This window comes from Neopelma chrysocephalum, unplaced genomic scaffold (assembly GCF_003984885.1).
Source record: "Neopelma chrysocephalum unplaced genomic scaffold, ASM398488v2 Primary Assembly neopelma1_73b, whole genome shotgun sequence".
NCBI lineage: Eukaryota > Metazoa > Chordata > Aves > Passeriformes > Pipridae > Neopelma > Neopelma chrysocephalum.
Window position 1 is genome coordinate 2582265 of NW_020897734.1, and position 18185 is coordinate 2600449.

Below are 18185 nucleotides of genomic sequence, written 5' to 3' on the forward strand. Positions count from 1 at the left end.
GACATTTACACTTGGAAATTGAGCTTGAAATCACCTGCTGTATTGTACTGCACTTTTGTTCGTGTGAGTTCTTGTGTAGAAGAAATCATCCTGTTTGGTCTTGTTTTATTCTTTAAAGTCTTAGCCTTAATACAAATTGAAAGTTCCAATAAAAGCTTAAAACATAAATATAAATCGTTCATATCTGAATCCTTTTACAGTTTATACAGGTTGTCCTTGTAAAGTAGCTTCATATAAATGAGTATTTTAATACACATGGTGACAATATGCCTTTGTCTTGCCAACTCTTGATGCAGATTTTGTTCACCTTTTGTTGCTGCGAGTTCTGTGTTAGCATATACAGGTGGCTTTTTTTTCCTTCTGTGGAATAAAACTACTAAGCACAGGGTACTGAATTGCTTCTGCCTTTATTTAAGGAAGCAGCTCTTTTGAAATGAGGAAGAGTTGCTTTAAATTTCACTATGTAGATGACTTTCCTATCTGGAAATTACTGTAAAGGCTGGTACTTTCCAATAGTATTCCAGTGTAATACCTACAATATTAGTACTTTTAAGCCTGTATTGTCTGCTTGCAGATAAGCTTGTGCTTCACCTACTGTAGGGACATTCTGTAAGAGATACACAGGTCCTCTCAATGTCCTTTTTTTGTTGTTGCTGAGAATTGCATTGATACCAGTGGGGCTGAAACAATCCAGCGCCGTGTGCATGGTCACTATTGTTCTCGGTCAGAAAGGCTGAGGCTTAGGGAGATAACCTGGCTGGACAGAACCTGGGCTGTGCACGCTCCAATTTAAAATTAATTTTCATGGAAGTGCTTCTGCCTTTTTACTGGGAGCCAGTATGTTTAAGGCCACCAGAAGATAAGCTATTACCAATAAATTGCTACCTATTCAGAGTTTTTTAAAAATATGGTTTAAATACAATGACAGTCATGGTGTTAGAAGAGCTGTGAGGCATTTCAACCTATTTCATGGAAAGAGTGCCTTTAGTGTTGTATGTTATGCTTTTGTTTTTTAAACTGCAATACTTTTAAATGCAAGAAAATCAGAAATAGCCCAGTCTGATCTCTCTGGTGCTGAAACCGAGCGTTTCTTTTGTGCGTCGCCTTTAAATCACTAATCTTAGCTCTGTGTGTGCTCCAGCTTTTGTGCTGGGGATCGTGTAGCTGATTATCTCAGTGTGTTCAAAGCATGAACAGGTTTAGCAATCATGCTTAACTATACGATGCTGAGCTTATCTGGAGCATGAGAAATATGTGATCAGCAGCCCTAATCATCTCCCTGTAATGAGTCAATGTATCTCAACGTTTATGAAGGCATTTCTTTAGTGGCACGCAGACTTGACATTAGCAGGACTCATAAATCTAATGTTAAAATTATTCATACACTTTATTATAAAGAATGAGAAACATTACAAAATGGCACCTATTTGATTTGGCAATATATATCATCTGATTAAAAAAGCCCCTTCTAATATAGGTTGACCAGTAAAATAGGTGACAGAATTAATTATCTTCATTTCAGAGATTACAGTAAATTTACTACTGTTTTATGTGATCCAATCTTTTTCACATTCATATTTATAAATTTTCTGTCATAAGTAGTACTCTGCACACTGGCAAAGGGCTTATGTTTTGAGTAAAAGATTGAGGAATAAGTGGTGTGTGAAACAGTACATGTATTGATGTAAAATAAATGACCATAAAACTCTAGAATTCACAGATGAACACTTTTATGCTTGGAATTTTGGATCTAGGATATACAAAGGTGTGATGGAGCTTTAATCCCTTTAATACTTAACATCTTAATCTTACAAAACAGGGTTTTTAGTGTGGTTTGAAATGTAAAGTAAGGAGGTCCTAAAGGTGTGGTGGGGTTTTTTTTTTCTATATTTGTAAAGAAATTCCAATTTTTGAGGTTCCTCTAGTAAAGTTGACCTTAACTTTAAAAAATTTCATGCAGCCTATGATTTACAAGTAACTTATCTAGAGGTTAAACTGATGATCAGGACACATAGATTTTATTAGTCTCACTTGGTCTGGGTACCCGATACCTGAACTCTGCCTTAGTTTCCCTGTATCCAAATGCCGAGACTGGTGGTTGTGAGCATGTTTGGCTTCTTGGACGAAGTGTGTTCTTGGATGAAGCAGCATCCACATACAAAGTACCACTGTGAAACATTGGCTGTCCTGCAAACTGTGCTGCTGGGGTGACTTAGCTCAGTCTCTGCCTGTAAAGTTTGTGGCAGTTCCTGAGGTGGGGAATGAGTATGAGGAGCTCAGAGAGTTCTGGGCTGCGGGAAAGTAGTGGGCAGAGGTAGTACATGAAATAAAGGACCTGTGGAACGTGAGCTGATGAGTTTGTAGGTTGAGGAGGTGATTCTGTTACTGGGAATTCTGCTGGTTTTGCTGGGTCTGGTACTGCTTTCCTGGCAATGGGAAGGAGCAGCAGTGACTCGCTGCCTCTTGGCTGGTAGCTTTGTTTACCACCAGTTATTTATGAGGGATATTTTCAGGACATCCTGACTGCAAGAGGTAACTCTTCATGTTATTCAAAGGATGAAGGGTCCCTCTGATGGGGAATGCAGACATTCTCTGTCTTCTGGTGGAACTGGTCCAGAATTGCTTGAACTTTCCCTCAAGTTACAGAGATCCAGTGACATTTCATAGGGAAAATTAGGTACTATTAAAACTGGAGTGCTGGCATGTGCCAGTGTATGTAGGTGTAGCACAGCTGGTTTAGTGCACGAGGGAGGAATGTGCAGCTCTGGGTGCGTGCACATGCCTTTGTCAGGCTGCTTTGCATTTTCTTTCATGACACTCATGTTGCTGTGATTTAGAATATAGATTCCTTTTGTCAAACAGTGTGGAAGCTGTTACAGCAAGTTTATGCACCACTACTCAAATCATATTCATATTTGTGGTTGTGTTGACTATGTGGGCAGAGACCTAGGTGACTTAATGTATTATGTGGGCAGTTTCAGCAAGTGAATCAGAGGAAAGGACAAACTGAAGAGTTGAAAAAGTGGCATTCTGTGGCATCATAGCTGTCATTTAACATGACTGCCATGTGTTAAAACCAAAAAACCCCAATGACTGACCTAAGTAGAGGTTAAGAATTAAAGCACTATTACAGACAGAGTGAGGAACGGTTCCGTGTTTGATTGTATATAACAGCTTTGAGGTGCTAAGGAACATGAATCCCCCCACATCATTTCATACATGAAGAACCAAGAGAATTCCTTCTCATTCACACTACCAATGTCATATTGTTTTCCAAAGTTGTGCACATCTTCCATTAATATGAACGGAAGAAATGTTTGTGGAAACTCAGGAGATTAAAGAACTATGATGGACATCTACAAAGAATTCAATAATGCAAAAAAAAGCAAAAATACTAATTGAAACATACTATTACAGAGGATTGTTCTATCAGGCTGTGTCATGTGAGAATATTCTCAGCTGTTTTCTGAAAAGTAAAATGTTCAGTTCAGTGTTTTTAGTCGCCCACATGCCATTTTGAAAAATAAGAAAAATGAAAAAATTCTTAAGAATAATCCATTTGTAATCTTAGTGCCTTCTATCCTTTTACATGGAATAGTGTGTTGACATTTTAAATGGCAACTATCCTTGCATGTGTTTTCTTAAGTAACTGATTAATGTTAGGAGAAATTAATTAAATGTGGTATTCCAAATATATTGCTATCAAAGGGTTTGCAACACAGTCGGTCTATCCTGAGTCATGTGGTTGTGAAATTTGTCTGATAGGAAATGCTTCACAGTTATAGAAATCGATTACTGTGCAGAAAAGCAGAATAAATTCTTAATACTCTGGACTAAGCAGCGCTGGTTTTAGCTGCTTATATTGGTTATATGCTTTTATATGAGGTTAATGCTTTTGTGTCATCTTTCAAATATCTGATTTGCTTTACAATAAGCTTTTTGAATTTATGCTATACAGTGATATATACTTAAATGGGAAAAGCTGTGTATGCGTAATTCGTTAGACCACCTGAATTAGTTCTCCTTTGTGAGACCACCCTGTGTGTGTCTGCTGCCTTTGTTGGTCATTTTTAGTAAATGAACCCTTTTGTTGGGTTCCTGAGCATTTGACGAGTTACACAATATTCACACAGAAACACACTCAAATATCTTTGGCAACATTTCCATTTCAAGACATTGCTTCCTAGATATTTCAAATTTCAACACATTGAAAGTCAGTGTGCAGATCACATCATATATTTTTTAAACCAATCTGAGAATACATGCAAAGAGATGAATTGGATGAGTGGGAAATAGAAGGGGCTTGTATCTTACTAGTAGAAGATTGCTTTTAATCCCGTAAATTTTGTGTACGGAGTTCTCATTTGTGGCTTTTGATCTTCCTTTTGCTTTTTATATAATAGGTATTTCAGTAGATTATTCTTTTGAAATGTGACGTTTTATTGCAGTAATAAACTGGTAAAAATGAGGGGGAAAAACACAACCTGTTTGTCATGAAGTTTCCCAGGGTTAATGGTTTTTCTGGGGAAACCTTTAGAGGTGAGAGACCTTTGGAGGTGATGCTGTGTCTTACAGGTCCTCAAAATTCCATGCTTCTCTTTATATAGCATGATGGTGCAATATTGACATTATGTTGTGACATACTAAAGCATCTTTATTGAATTATCTAGAATATGTTACTCAGCCTGTTCTGCCTGCATGTCAGTTCTGCCACTTTGTCATTTTTGCCATTATTTCCTTGTTAATGTGGAAAAATCGTGTTGTCCAATCACATTCTACTCACTGACTTTTCTACTGTTGAGGTATTTTCTGTTGATGTTTGGATGAGAATACCGATGGATTTTCATAAAGTACGTGGTGAATATTTGAGTTTTAAAATAATAGTTGCTTATTCTAAATGTTAATAGTGGGAATTGAAGAATAATAATACATAGCTATAACACTTCAGTGGAAGTGCACATCTATATTATTGCTGTAATATTTTGTCCAGCAATGAATGAGATTTTTTCAGTGTCTAAATTGCAAAAATGTTTTTTTCATGGGATGAACAAATCACTCACACCTGTTATCTGACATGCTTAGATCTAAATGCTTTATCATGTAGAGGAAAAAATATTTTACTATTTAAAGTAATTAATGCTCCTCTGCATTTTCCCCAGGAGGTTGTAATAAAGGAATGCCAAGACAACTGTGAGGAGTGACAAAGCAAGAGCAATGGTAGAGCAGAACCCAAACCCTAATGTCAGAATCTTATTTATTTTTTTTGCTGGCTTTTAAGGTATCAGAATTATTCTGTACAGTATATAGGGGAAAAAAAACCCCCAACACTCTGGAAAGGAGTTGTTCTTAAACCTGTTACAGGAATACAGGGGGATGTATATTCTATGATCAAATCTTGCATGTGCAGGTGCCACCTTAGTCATATATAGGGTTTTGTCTCCAAGGAACCATTTATTCTGCCAACTTAGCGATTTCTATGTGTGAAAACTAAGGACACATCAGGTAGAACTGTAATCTGCTGGTTTTCTTAAGTATTTTGTAATGCACAGGAGGTCTTAAGCTGCCCAGCCAAAATGATGACTTAACTTTTAAAGACTTAAGACCAACTCTAAAGGGCAGAAAATAAATGTTAGTCCAGCCTAAATTGTGAAACCTCTGATTGTTGAATTTTAGCTTTTTCAACAGTGATGGAATGAAATAGTTCTGCTGCTGTAGAAAAGTCACAAAGTATGTGTATTTGCCTTGCTTTTTCTGTTTCTAACAGTAGGAATCAATAGACTAACACCAACTTTGGCAAAAAGTCATTACAGAACTGTTTCTAATTTAGCATCATTAAACAATCTGAGTCTGCAAATTTAAACTACAAATGGCTCAATGAATGTAAACCCTTTGTCAAATAGATAAATGTGGATGTGATACTAAGGCTCCCAGAGAGACTAAATGCTGTTAGGAACAAAAGCTTTATAGCACTGACTGAGCCAAATATTGCTTTGTTTCTGTGGAAAACAAATTTGAATTAACCAGCGGGCTGTAATTATGCTGCAAACAGCTTGAGACCTGTGATCATTTAGTTGTTTTAGAAGGAATTTGAAGAGAATATTTTCTGTGTGGATATCCTTTGGAAATCGTACCAAAGGATAGGATGATGTTGCTCAGTCCTCCTCTTCTGGTATTGTGGGGAATAATTTTGTGCTGGCGTTGGTCATAGTATGGCCTTGCTAAGAAGTGATACAAAAAGGTTCAAGTGATGTTGGGAGCATCATCATTTCTGTGTTGTTCATCCATATCCATTGGTGTTGGAAACAGTGATCATATCTTCAATCATCTGAGAGTTTCTAGTAGCTGTCATCATTTCTGGTGACATCCTGGGCTTGTGTGCTCAGGCAGAAACTTTTTCTCAGTATGGTGACTGCGTGTTGAAATCCAGGAAGACTTGACTATAGTAAAAAAAAAGGGGAAAAAAAGAAAGGTTAAGGCTTGACATTTAAGTACTCATCTCCAAAACTTTGCTTCTAGAGTAGCTTAAGTAGGTTACCAGGAGCCTGACTTGATTTGAACACGGTTCAGTGTCCTGTCCTTCAAGTGAGGTTGTGTTTGTTGTTCCCCTCATGGCCTTGCTGCCTTGGGTGATCAGTCTTGCAGAGCTGCTCAGACTGCGTTGCCTCTGTACTGACTTTCCCTTTTGGACACCTTCTTCATCTGGTCACTGGAATGAGCATCTCATGCTGTAACTGTGTCTGAACAGCAGGTGCAGTTGGTGCACTCCCTGCCTCTGCTCTCCCAGAAACCACCTTTATCCTTCTGTGCTGATTTTGTGAGGTCTGGAAGTCCTATGTCCTCATCTCCTGCTGCCCTTGGCCAGAGCCTTGTAAAAGTAAAAAGCCACTTCTCACTACTTTGCTATATTATATAAAACCTGATTTTCTGTTCTCCTTTTACAGAACACCCTTAGTTTAGAGGAAGGGTGGAAAACGGAACATCTATTTGCTTTTCAATTTAAGAAACAGAAAGCTTAGCTCTATATGCCTTTCTTCTGGAGTGGAGACTTAGAAGAGCTCAGTGTGAAGTTACTAAACAAATGTTTAAATGTTTTGCTGTTACTGCTGTCCTTCTAATCTATAAACAAGGTCAGGTGTAAAAAGTGAGATATTTGAATATGAACACATCAGAGCATTGCCCAAGGTGAGCAGTATTCGGCACTAGCTGCTGTAGCTATTTTAGAAAATTGCATTCATAGTAGTTACAGTGCAGTGTTTGTTGCCTTGAGGCAAAAGGTTTGTAAACTTCTGGTTGTGATGGCCTCTTTCAAATGAACAGCATTAAATGGCGATTTTAAGAAATTCAGTAACCTCATAAATGCAAAATGTTTTTAATTACATTTGCAACCCCTAGTTCATCTATTAAAAATATAGTCTTTAAACTGTCCAGTAAAAACAGTCACATCTGAAGCTGATAGCATGGGATAACTGGTCATAATAATAAAGGAAAAAAATGTCAAGATTCCCACCCCTAATGTTCTGTGTGTGTCACAAAGGTGATCCATGCAAAGCGATTTAGGTCCTGCCTTCCAGTGCTGTTCTTGTGTTCATCCTACATTCAGATCTCAAACCTGTGTCAGTACCTGTGCCCCCAGAGCAAGAACTGAAGTTTGAACGTACTAGGTGGACTGTTGAGAGGAGTTAACTTGCTATGTCAACCTATCAGAACAAAAATGAACTTTTCTCTTTGTTTTTTCTTTTGGAGTCATGTATCTCTTTTAAAAAACTTGCATTTCCTATAGACACTTCTGTATTTTTGTAATTAGTAATCATTAACAAATGATAAAACTGATTAGTTTTACTGGGTTGCTGATACCATAGAAGAATTAAGTTAGAAACTCCTGTTAAAAACAGTAATAAAAGGAAGAGACGTTATTTTAGGGGAGGACAAGTGTAAAAGTAACTTCTTTGCCTGAATAAAGGATTTCCTGAAATTGTATGAGTAGAAGATATGGAATGGAAGAAATGTGAAATACCATGATAGTGTAATTTGTTCATCTACATTATATTAATATTTGCATTTCTTAATAGAAGTATTATGAGATTTTCTTTTATACAATGCTGCCGTATCAGTTGTGCTTATTGAGCTCCAAGGTGGGCATTTAATTTGTTGGGAAATTCCTGAAGTCATTACTCATGAAGTTGGAACATCTGTTCATAATAGGAAGACAGTAATAGAGTCAATACTTCCTTTTTGGCAAAACAAGCTTACTAAAATACTTTCTGGCAGATTACGCATACAAAGTAAAAAAATTATTGTATATTTAATAGTAAATGAAAGTTTTGTTGTATTTTACAGATCTTTTCATTAATAAGTTCATTAGCAAATTACATTCCTAGCTGCATGTACAGGATAGCCCTGTAATGTAACAGATTTTTTGATAAGTCATTAAATTGTAAAAATTTGGCTTGTAATAATAATGTCTTAATATGAAATTGAAATCTTGTTCTTTGTTACCTCATAAATACCAGAGTCCTGGCACATGCCAGGGGTGATTGCTGAAGATGCCATTTACCAGTGACCAGAACACTTGTGGTCATGGGTCATTGAACAGTAATTTGACAGAGAAAATGAGTTGTGGTTCTTTCAAAAACAAGCTGCTGAGAAATTAGGAATTCACTGTCTGGCCAATATGGCTTTGGCAAGCTTTTACTGACTTATGTAAAGACTGTGGGTTTTAAATAAATGGAGAACATGCACTCTAAAATATCTGTACCTGTAGGCTGATCTCCTTTATTTTCAAAGACTCTGCACAACAGATGAATGGTTTACTAATGTAAATGAACAAATCCTTAATATTCTTAGTTGCCCTGTTTCTGTTGTATCAGAATGAGCTCAACTACTTCTGAAGAAAACATACAGAATATTGTTTTATTTCATTTATGCCACTGAGCTCTATACAAAATGGCCACTCCATAATTTGAATATTTTAGTTGAGAATAAAATTTGTCATAGTTTCCATGGATCTTTGCTTATCATGGGTCACCTGGATGCCTCTGAACAGTTTTACCAGGTTAATATTTGCGAAGTGCTTTAGAAAGCAGTTTGCCTCTGTAAATCATGTTATCTCCAGCCAGTTAAATTTGTCAGTATTTGCTGGAAAGTTAAAGCATATTAATATCCATATAATGCACACTCCGTATTTCATTGCTACAAAAATCCCAATTGGAAGTACTTGGAGGATTAACTTGGAGTCCCATTTGGTTATAGCTGTAAGGGAAAAACTGCTGTACTTGAAAGAATCAGCATAAGGTTAGAAAGAAAATTCTGATTCAAGTTACTTTGTGATGGCAACTAATTAACCTCTGGTGCCTTTCTCTGAACTGCGAGCCACTGCTTCCCAGAGGTTGCAGCTCCTCTGCCCTCCTATTGCAGTGTTAATATTCATTTCACATTCAACTCCAACATTCCCTTGTTCTTACCACTATAATGTTCAACCCCCTCCAGGCCAAGCGTGTGCCTTGAAGGTGGTGTTAATTTCCACATTCAGAGCAGCTTGTTGTGAATTCTCACTACGTGTTATTGTAGTTTTAACTTTTTCTAAGTTTTTTTTTCTTTTTTTTAAAACTCTGGTTAAAAATGGTACTGCTGTGCTGCACTTCTTGTTTAATGATTTCTATTGATCAGAACAATAGAATTAATTAGAAAGTGAATTAACTTTCTTCTTCGGTATATGCTTAATTGTGATACACTGTACTTACAATAAAGTAAAAGAATCAATATGTTTACATTCATTATTATTGAGTTAATTATAGTGCTTAGCAGACCTATGTTAATGAATGTAAATAATGCCTTTGGTAAGTGTCCAAAGAAGACAGATGTACTTCCTATGGTTTTGTTGGGAATTCAGTTGGACATTAAGCGCATTTCCTGCCTGTTCTGGCTGTGAGTGGCAGAGTTATTTCTGAATATTCACTTTACAGCCCCCCCAGCAGAAGTTATATTCTGAATACTTTAAAATTTTTTTGCAGGGCAGTTTTAAATTACTGTGTATGATACAGTGCTTGGGTTCTGCTCTCCGTATATTTCTGTCAACACAGAGAGTAAGAGCTGTCGCAGTTGCACTTTGTCTTGCAAAGAAAGGTTCCTCTTGTCGTGTGAAGATAAATGCTGAAACTTGCACAGAGCCAGTGACAAAGGCATTATTTCTGGTTGCTCTGGGAGTGTTCTTTCCCTCTTGGTGAATGTCACAGAGCTGGAATTCAGGGGATCAGGACACTGTCGCCAGGTCTTATTGCTGACTTGCGTTGGAACTTCTGCCAAACCCAGCTCCTCAACGTCACTTTCTGCAGAAAGGGAGAGGGTACTTGACCCTCCTAAACTGTTAAGCTGTAGGTTAAAAAGGTGGTTTATTTAGAAACGACAAAACAAACAAACAAAAATCCCCAAAACCCCACAAACAAACACATCACAGGGTTTTTTTGGTCATAGTTGCTTAGATATAAGCAAAAAACCAGTGTAGGATTAATACAATCTGATTATCTTTAATATTTTTTCTTGTGGAGTCATACACAGCCAAGTCAATGCTTGAGATTAGAACTGTATAAAAATCCATCAGAATATGTGTTAGTGTGGAATTTGCAGTTTTTAATGTCTAATTTGCGTGTGCAAGTTCCTGTCCATATGTAACAGCCAATGTGGAAGAGAAATAGCGAAAATCTCTTCTGCAGAAGAGCTCCAAGTTGTGAGCTGCTGAGCTGATGTGCGGTACAGGTATTGGAGAACTGCTTGTTATCTATTGCAAATCAGGTGGGGGAAATAATTGCTTGTAGTCACACCTGGCACATCAAATGTGTACTCTTAAGTATTGCAAGTATTGTAAAATTTTTTATATCCTCTCTGTTGGCTGTGCAGTTGTAACAAGGCATCGTGTGCTATAGAGACCAACCTCTTAGGGCAGAGCTTGGGAAGCTGTGTATAACATGGCCCGTTCAGAAAAATGTTTCCGTGATCCCTGCTGTTCTTGGAATAAATGGAACATGGTCAAGGTCTTTGCCTTCATTTGCAAAACTTATGAATTATGCTGGCTGTCAGGAAGTCAAGTAGTGTTGTGGCAAACATGGTAAAAAGCTCACTCCAAAGAGCCAAGAAGGTTGGCTTACTTGTGTATTTCTTTTCCTAATGATTTTAACTGATGCGTACATCTTTTATTTTCTTCTGAATTTAGAGAAAGTATTTTAAAAGCTCCTTCATGTAACGTCTATCTGATCTGACATTTCAGGAGCAAATAGTCAGATTCATGCTAGTTGAATCTGTTGTTCCTTCCCACCCACGCTTACAAGTCTCCCCGCATTATTTTATATTTCTTCTTCGAAAGACATGTACAAATTTAGAGACTGGGTGTCCTTTGAAATTATGTTAGACTCTTGCCTTGATGTGAATGTATTAAAACTAAAACAAACAAACACCACCAAACCTAAAACACCCTAGAACAAAGTGAACAAAAATATTTTGGGTCATGAGCTAGAAATTGCTTTGCTGCTGTGTTCCGTTGTTGTATTTGTTGTATGCCAAAGATAGCTTGGAGAGCACTTTTCTGAAGTATACCCTGTAAACTTTATTTAAATAATTCTGGATTTGTTTAATAAAATAGAGATAATTCTGTTTCAAAAATAGCACAAATTTTGCATGCTGCAGTACATCCACATTTATTAGTTTATTCTGCTGTCTGAATACATTAGAAGTCACAGCTATTTAGATGTACCCTTGTTCCTACAATGTTATGTCTGTGTGCATAAAATCTCACTGTTTCAAACCCATGTACGCTGTTGAATGGTGAATTTGTTCTGAATATGTTTTTGTAGCTGACCTTTTGTACTCATGGGTTTGAACAAGGCACATTGGTGCTATCAGGGTAATGTGTGAGTTTTGGAAACTGCTCTGCATGGTCTTTGTACCCAAAGAAGGTGGGGAAAATATTTTTTTATAAAAGGAAATTATGAAAATTATTTATCTTCTGCAAATTCCAAATTTGCCCTTACATAGTGAACATAGTCAAAATTGGGGTAGAGGAGGGAGATTTAAGCACATTCTTGTCACTTATTTAAAGTAATTTCTGAAAGTAGCTTGGAGGCCAATGTTTCAACCTGCACATTTAAAATTTGGAAAACTTTTCCTATCTGAGTTTTGCAGTAATTATGTCAAATGACAATCTTCTGTGAGGCATGGAGTCTTTATTAATAATGAAGATGCCCTCATCTGTAGATTAACAGCTTATGTTTGCTAATTAAAATTGTGTATATATGAGTTATGCTGCCCTGCATGCTCATAGGTGGCACATTAGATCACGGAAATTACAGAAGCTAGTTATTGTTAATATTTCTGGAGATGAAATTAATTTACATTGTATAATAATTACAGGTTAGGGTAGTTAGACTCTCATATGTATATCTCTCTATGTAAACCTAATTTACATCTCAAGATGAAAATAGAAGGCTAATAATAGTGCAGTAATTCTTTAACAGTTCTACCTAAAATTAGCTCTTCCTATCTAGATTTGGACAGTAATTGCTGGGAATCAAATCTTAAATTAAAATTGTGAAGTGGTTGCCTGCAGTAGCAAAATACTGGATCATCATGTCCTAATGGAGTTCTAGCCTCTAGTTTCTAAAGGCAGCTTAAAGTTACATCTTGAAACTCCATGGTCTGTATTTTCTATTATGATGTTCATACATGAGCAAGATAATGCAAACCATAAGACTGAAAATGCTTACTTAAATATTACACTTAGAGTTTTAATATTTCACCAGTTTGCCAAGGAAAAGCTAAGATACTTGATTTTGGAAACCAGATAAAACCCCTGCAAGCATCCTACAATACTGAAAGGACATGTAGAAATGATGTGGTGTGCTAGTGTCTAAATCAGGGACTTGGGAGTGGAAGGAAAAGGAAAAACTTACTAGCCCAAAATCAGGTTTTTGAAGTTATGCTTTTTTAGAGACTTAATGCTTCACTTCCTTAAATTAGCTGAAGGGAACCACTAAGGACTGATTCTGTTGCCTGCAGATTTTTTTTCCTATAGCCTCTGAGCTGTTACATTTCATCCCAGAAGACTGTGGTTTTAGAACAAAAGATCACTGAGTGAAAATGAGTTTGGTCTTAAGGTTTCTCTGTTCCGATTTTCGTAGATCTCTGGTGGAAGAGGAGGATCCTCATATGAAAGTATCTCTTGGTAGCAGCGATATGGGCGTCTCTGCCCATCTACAGTCTTCGAAGACAGGAACCACAAGATTTTTCACCAGCAATACTCACAGTTCTGTGGTATTACAGGTAATTAAATATTCTTATGTCTGTATTGATCTGTGCTGGGAATTTTGGCCGCTCTAAACAATGCCTCTTCTCAACAGCCTTTATCAGTCTGGTAATTCCTAAAAAGGCCTCAAAACCCCCCATGTTATTGTGCTGTGCTGGCAATGCCCACAAGCAAGAATAGCCTGTGACTTCATTTCCACTGAGTTAAAGATTCAGCTTTTAGCAACAGCATGAAAAGGAAAGCCTGGCCTTTTCCTTGGGTCGTATCCTTGTCCACTCTCAGTTTCTAAGAGGTTATATAATTTAAATTATGAAGTGACAGCAGTGTCAAAGAAGCTCACTTAAATGTAATCATGTAATTATGTTAGGCAAACACTTGTACCATCTCCTGTGTGACAGCTGCTGTTGAGATGTGATGAGGAGAGCTCTGTGCTCCATCTTTGCATCCCTAAGCTGGCAGAGCCCTGTCAGGTTTGGTGTAACACCCTGTGCTGGGCCTGTCTCTGTGGCACTGCTCTAGGACATTCCTCTAATGGATAAAAATGTGATCCTCCCTGAAGCTTTAAGAATTTAAGAGTATAGTCATTTTATCCTCTCGTTTCTGCTGGAGCTTTTACATGCCATAGAGTCAATCCAACAGCTTCACAGCTCTTGCTGCTTTGCAGTGTGGTCTTTCTCAGTAGTGCAAATGACTTTCATATGGTCATGACTCCTTGGAGAACTGCCACTAACTTTTTTTATTTGCTGCCTAAATAGATTGCCTCAGTTTGGGGAAAAAATTTGATTTTTAGTTCACAGAAGCTAGTGATTTTTTTGTTTTAGTTTCTAAGGCTTGCATGGTTGGGCATAGTTCTCCCTTGCTTGAACACTAGGCAGAGAGCTTATTTCCTCCTTATTAATTTCTTTCTTCCAAATCTGAGGAGTTGGTGAACTGGTAGTTTTGTTTGTAGCCTAGTTTGTAGGAACTACAGACAAGTCGTTTTACTGATTGAAATACACTGGGTTTATATAATCCTGTCTTTGGCTTCAGATACATTGAAGCCAATACTCATTTTTTCATTTGCACTCTGTTCTTTTCCGTGCAACAAATTTGAATGTTCATTTCTACTTACTTTTGCAGTTTTAAAAATACAAACTTGCTTTAAGAGAACTTAAATTTTAAAGCATGCAGGTTGATACCAAGACTTCTCTAAGTGTTAAATCTATGAAGACAATATTTGCATTCTTGCTAGTATTAGAAATACACCAGGTTGAAGGAAAATATTTTGTTTGAGCTTATGTTCTGTAGTGCACGAAGGAGGAGAGTATTTCACCCATCCTCCAGTATCCTCAACTTTAGAGGAAAATATTACTCTAGAATGCTTTAGCTGCCGCTATTGTTTTATTACAGTTAGCCATTATATGTAATTCAGAGAACATCAGATGTATAATGGGAGCTAATTTTGGAATTCTTGCCATGCCATCTTTGGTTAAAAATTTGATAATCATGGAACCAGGTGACAGCTTTTCTTTCAGGCTGCAGAATTTGGCAGCCATTTAGGCTGCAAAGCACTTAAACTGGTGTGGAGCAGAATTATATCTAGAATGCATATATGTCCAGAAAAGGTAGGTCCAGAAAAAGACATCAATCCCTACCTGAAACAACTGCTATTGTGAATACTTACAAAAGAAACACCTTCCTGAAAATACCTTAATTATTTGTATTAAGCTACTTTCTAAGGCCCAGTGTATTTTGCATTTTCAGTCATATCTGGAAAATAATGATTATTCTGCCTGTTTTCAACGAATAATAGAATATATTAGAGATAATGGTTTTAAGATGACAAATTATTTCTTTGTCACTTTTTTGGTGCTACAGTACATATGTACATAAAAGTAAACAAGTATTTACATAAGGGAAATGAAAGATTCCTACTCTCCTCCCAAATCAACTGAGTGCTTTGCACTGTGCTTTCCCTGCAGGGTTTTGACCAGTTGCGAGTGGAAGGTTTGCTTTGTGATGTGACGCTTGTTCCTGGCGATGGTGACGAGGTGTTTCCTGTTCACAGAGCAATGATGGCTTCTGCCAGTGATTACTTCAAGGCAATGTTCACAGGTGGGGTTTTTGTTAGAGTTGCTGTCTCCAAACTGCCGTCATTGGGACACTCAGACACAAGTTCAGTGCTGGGTGTGAATCAGGACTGCAGACGATATTATGGACCAATTAACTCTACTCTTGCATATGGGTTTTTTAATTAAAATTTTAAATTACGTTTTAATTTTGTGTAAGTTTATGAAATTATTTCAACCCTATCAAAATGATCACATAAATTTACCTGCATGTCTTTTTCAGGGGGAATGAAGGAACAAGATTTAATGTGCATTAAGCTTCACGGTGTGAACAAAATAGGCCTAAAGAAGATCATTGATTTCATCTATACTGCAAAACTTTCCCTTAACATGGACAACCTTCAGGACACTCTGGAAGCTGCCAGTTTTTTGCAGATTTTACCTGTTTTGGACTTCTGTAAAGTGTTTCTTATCTCTGGGGTAAGACTACTTGTTTCTCATTTGCAGTGATTAATGCCTTGATATGTGGGGGTTTTTTTTATAATGACATTGACTATGTAATAGTTGAAGTTAAGAGTAAAACTTGCCATTATTCATAATTTGGATAACCAGAGAACAAGTTTGCTGTGTAGTTTTCTTGAAAATCTTTTTTCTTCTGAGTATTACATACAGTGTGAGTTTGATATAAGTGCAAGAGCTGTGCCATCAAAGCAGTTCTGCCTAGAGAGACACTTTGGTGTTATTTGTAATGTTTCCTGGAGGTTTTCTAATGTTAATGTTAATTGATTATATACCTTACTAGAAATTTCATTTCACCTGCAAGAGGGAGACTGGTGTGTTCCACATGAACTCATATGGTATGGAATTCAGCTTTCTGATAGCCTGTAATGAGAAATAAAGAACCAGGTATTATTCCCACTGCTCTGCAGAGTACAGGCTTAGAAATGTGACCTCCCTAGTTGACATGTACCAGGATTTATGCAAAGAAGAGGACTCCAAGCTGGTAATAACAGCAATTTGTTTCATAAGGGAAGTGTTAGAGACATCCAGGCTCTATAATGCACTGTTTTGCTTTTAATTTGGGAATATTTTCTAACTGGCTGATTCTCTGAGACTGTTGCAATAATGTTTCATTAATCTTAATACTCTTCAGTCCTACACCACCTATTTTATGTTCCTCAGTGGTTTTTTACCTTCCAAAATGAACACAGTGTGCCTTTCCAGGGTTGACATTATTATAAATACCAACTTGGGAAAAGGTCTTAGTGGTGTTCTAAATCAGGGATTTGGAGTGGCCTCCCGTTGGTGGGAGGTGAGCCCCAGGGACATCATGTTGCCCTTTCCCCTTTCTGCATAGGGCAGCTGCTTGTTTATTTTGCTTACTGAGGGAAAGAGCTTTTTTTAATATTAAATAGTGTTACTTGGAATAATTTTTTCATTGTTTAAAATGCTTGTTCTCTGAAAGTGCCTTCACTTATGATATTGACTTAGTCACTGTTCTTGTTCAAGTGAAAAATGTTTTGTTTGATACTACACTTTCAAAGAATCAGGAAGACTTTATTAATTCTCTTCATTTTATTGATTCTTTTTTTCTGGAAGGCTTTCATTAACACCGATGTCTAAGGAGACATAATTTCATTCATGGTGTAGCTCTAGAGGAAGTACAAAATTGAGGTTGTGCTGTTGGCCTGGTTGTATTCTCAGCATCCTTGTATAAAGAAATTTTGAATGAACTTACTTTTGTTGGAACAAGAGTTGGCTAGGAAATTGGGTTGTGGTTTTTTACTTTTTTAAATTATCATATCTTAGCTTTACAAAGACTACTCCCCAGTTTCACTCTTTTTTGAAGGAGCATTTCTGTAATTTAAATGAGTATTCTGAGCAAGTCTTGAGCTGATTTCTACTGAAGATATCTGTCTTGAGAGCAGCATCCACGACCTGATGTAAGCATTTCCAGACAAATGCTTATTTGTCTTTGAATTGTCTAGGGAGTCCATTATTAAAGAGATTATAGAAGTCAGTTTATGTAAGGCATAATGTAATTGTGTTAATTCATAAGAGGGTTTTGGAAATATTTAGAAAGAAAAGCAGAAGCTTAAGGTAACAGCTTAATTCATGTAACAAAAATAGTGAGACCTTCAAAGAATTGTATCTGTTGTAGTTGAAAGTGTTCTTTTATTTGCTCTGCATGTACACCTCTCCTGTCAAGTAGCCCATTGCTGTGATAATCTTTGCTCTGTAGCCAAACAGACTCTGAGAAACACTGAAATACTTCCTAAGATGTTTTCAGTTTTACTCATACTATTAGTTTTAGATATTTATAGCTGTACAATAGACTAGGACTACTCCTATGTTCATATCTAAATGAGGCATAATGTAATTAAAATTAATAAAAATGCCATGGAACTGTTTTCAGAGCAGTGAGTGCTAGAGAGCACGCAGTAGTGATTTTGCAAAAGTAGGAGTAGTGTACAAAATGGAGAAAGATGAGAAACCTGTCCAAGTAAATTACAGCACTCAAGGGAAAATCACAGGGTAATGGGAAAGGGGGTGTTGTACTGTAATTAAAGACAACATTCCAAAATATTGAAAATTAATGTTTTGGCTGTACTTGCATAGGTAAAATTTATTCCTTCCATAATTCTGTGCTTTAGAGTTTTGTAACAACTAGCAAATTGTCAAATATTGAGGGCTTAATACTTGGAAGTCCTGTCTTATCAAAAGAACTTGGTTATCTGAGGATGGAGCTAGATAATCTGTTTTGTGGGAGCGTGGGATTTAATGCTGGGACCAGCTCTGCCAGCCACCAGAAATTTGCCTTTTGTTATGTAGGGGTATAATTGATT

General features: G+C 36.9%; 1 protein-coding gene across 7 annotated transcripts in view; it reads left to right on the top strand.

The window, feature by feature from the left end:
* KLHL13 (kelch like family member 13) overlaps nt 1–18185 on the top strand; it is a 78910-nt gene that overhangs the window by 45762 nt on the left and 14963 nt on the right. For all 7 annotated transcript variants that reach the window (XM_027687143.1, XM_027687141.1, XM_027687144.1 and 4 more), the window contains 3 exons: nt 13167–13308; nt 15253–15385; nt 15623–15819. In XM_027687143.1, the coding sequence (XP_027542944.1) occupies nt 13167–13308; nt 15253–15385; nt 15623–15819 (472 nt within the window). The remainder of the gene's footprint in view (nt 1–13166; nt 13309–15252; nt 15386–15622; nt 15820–18185) is intronic.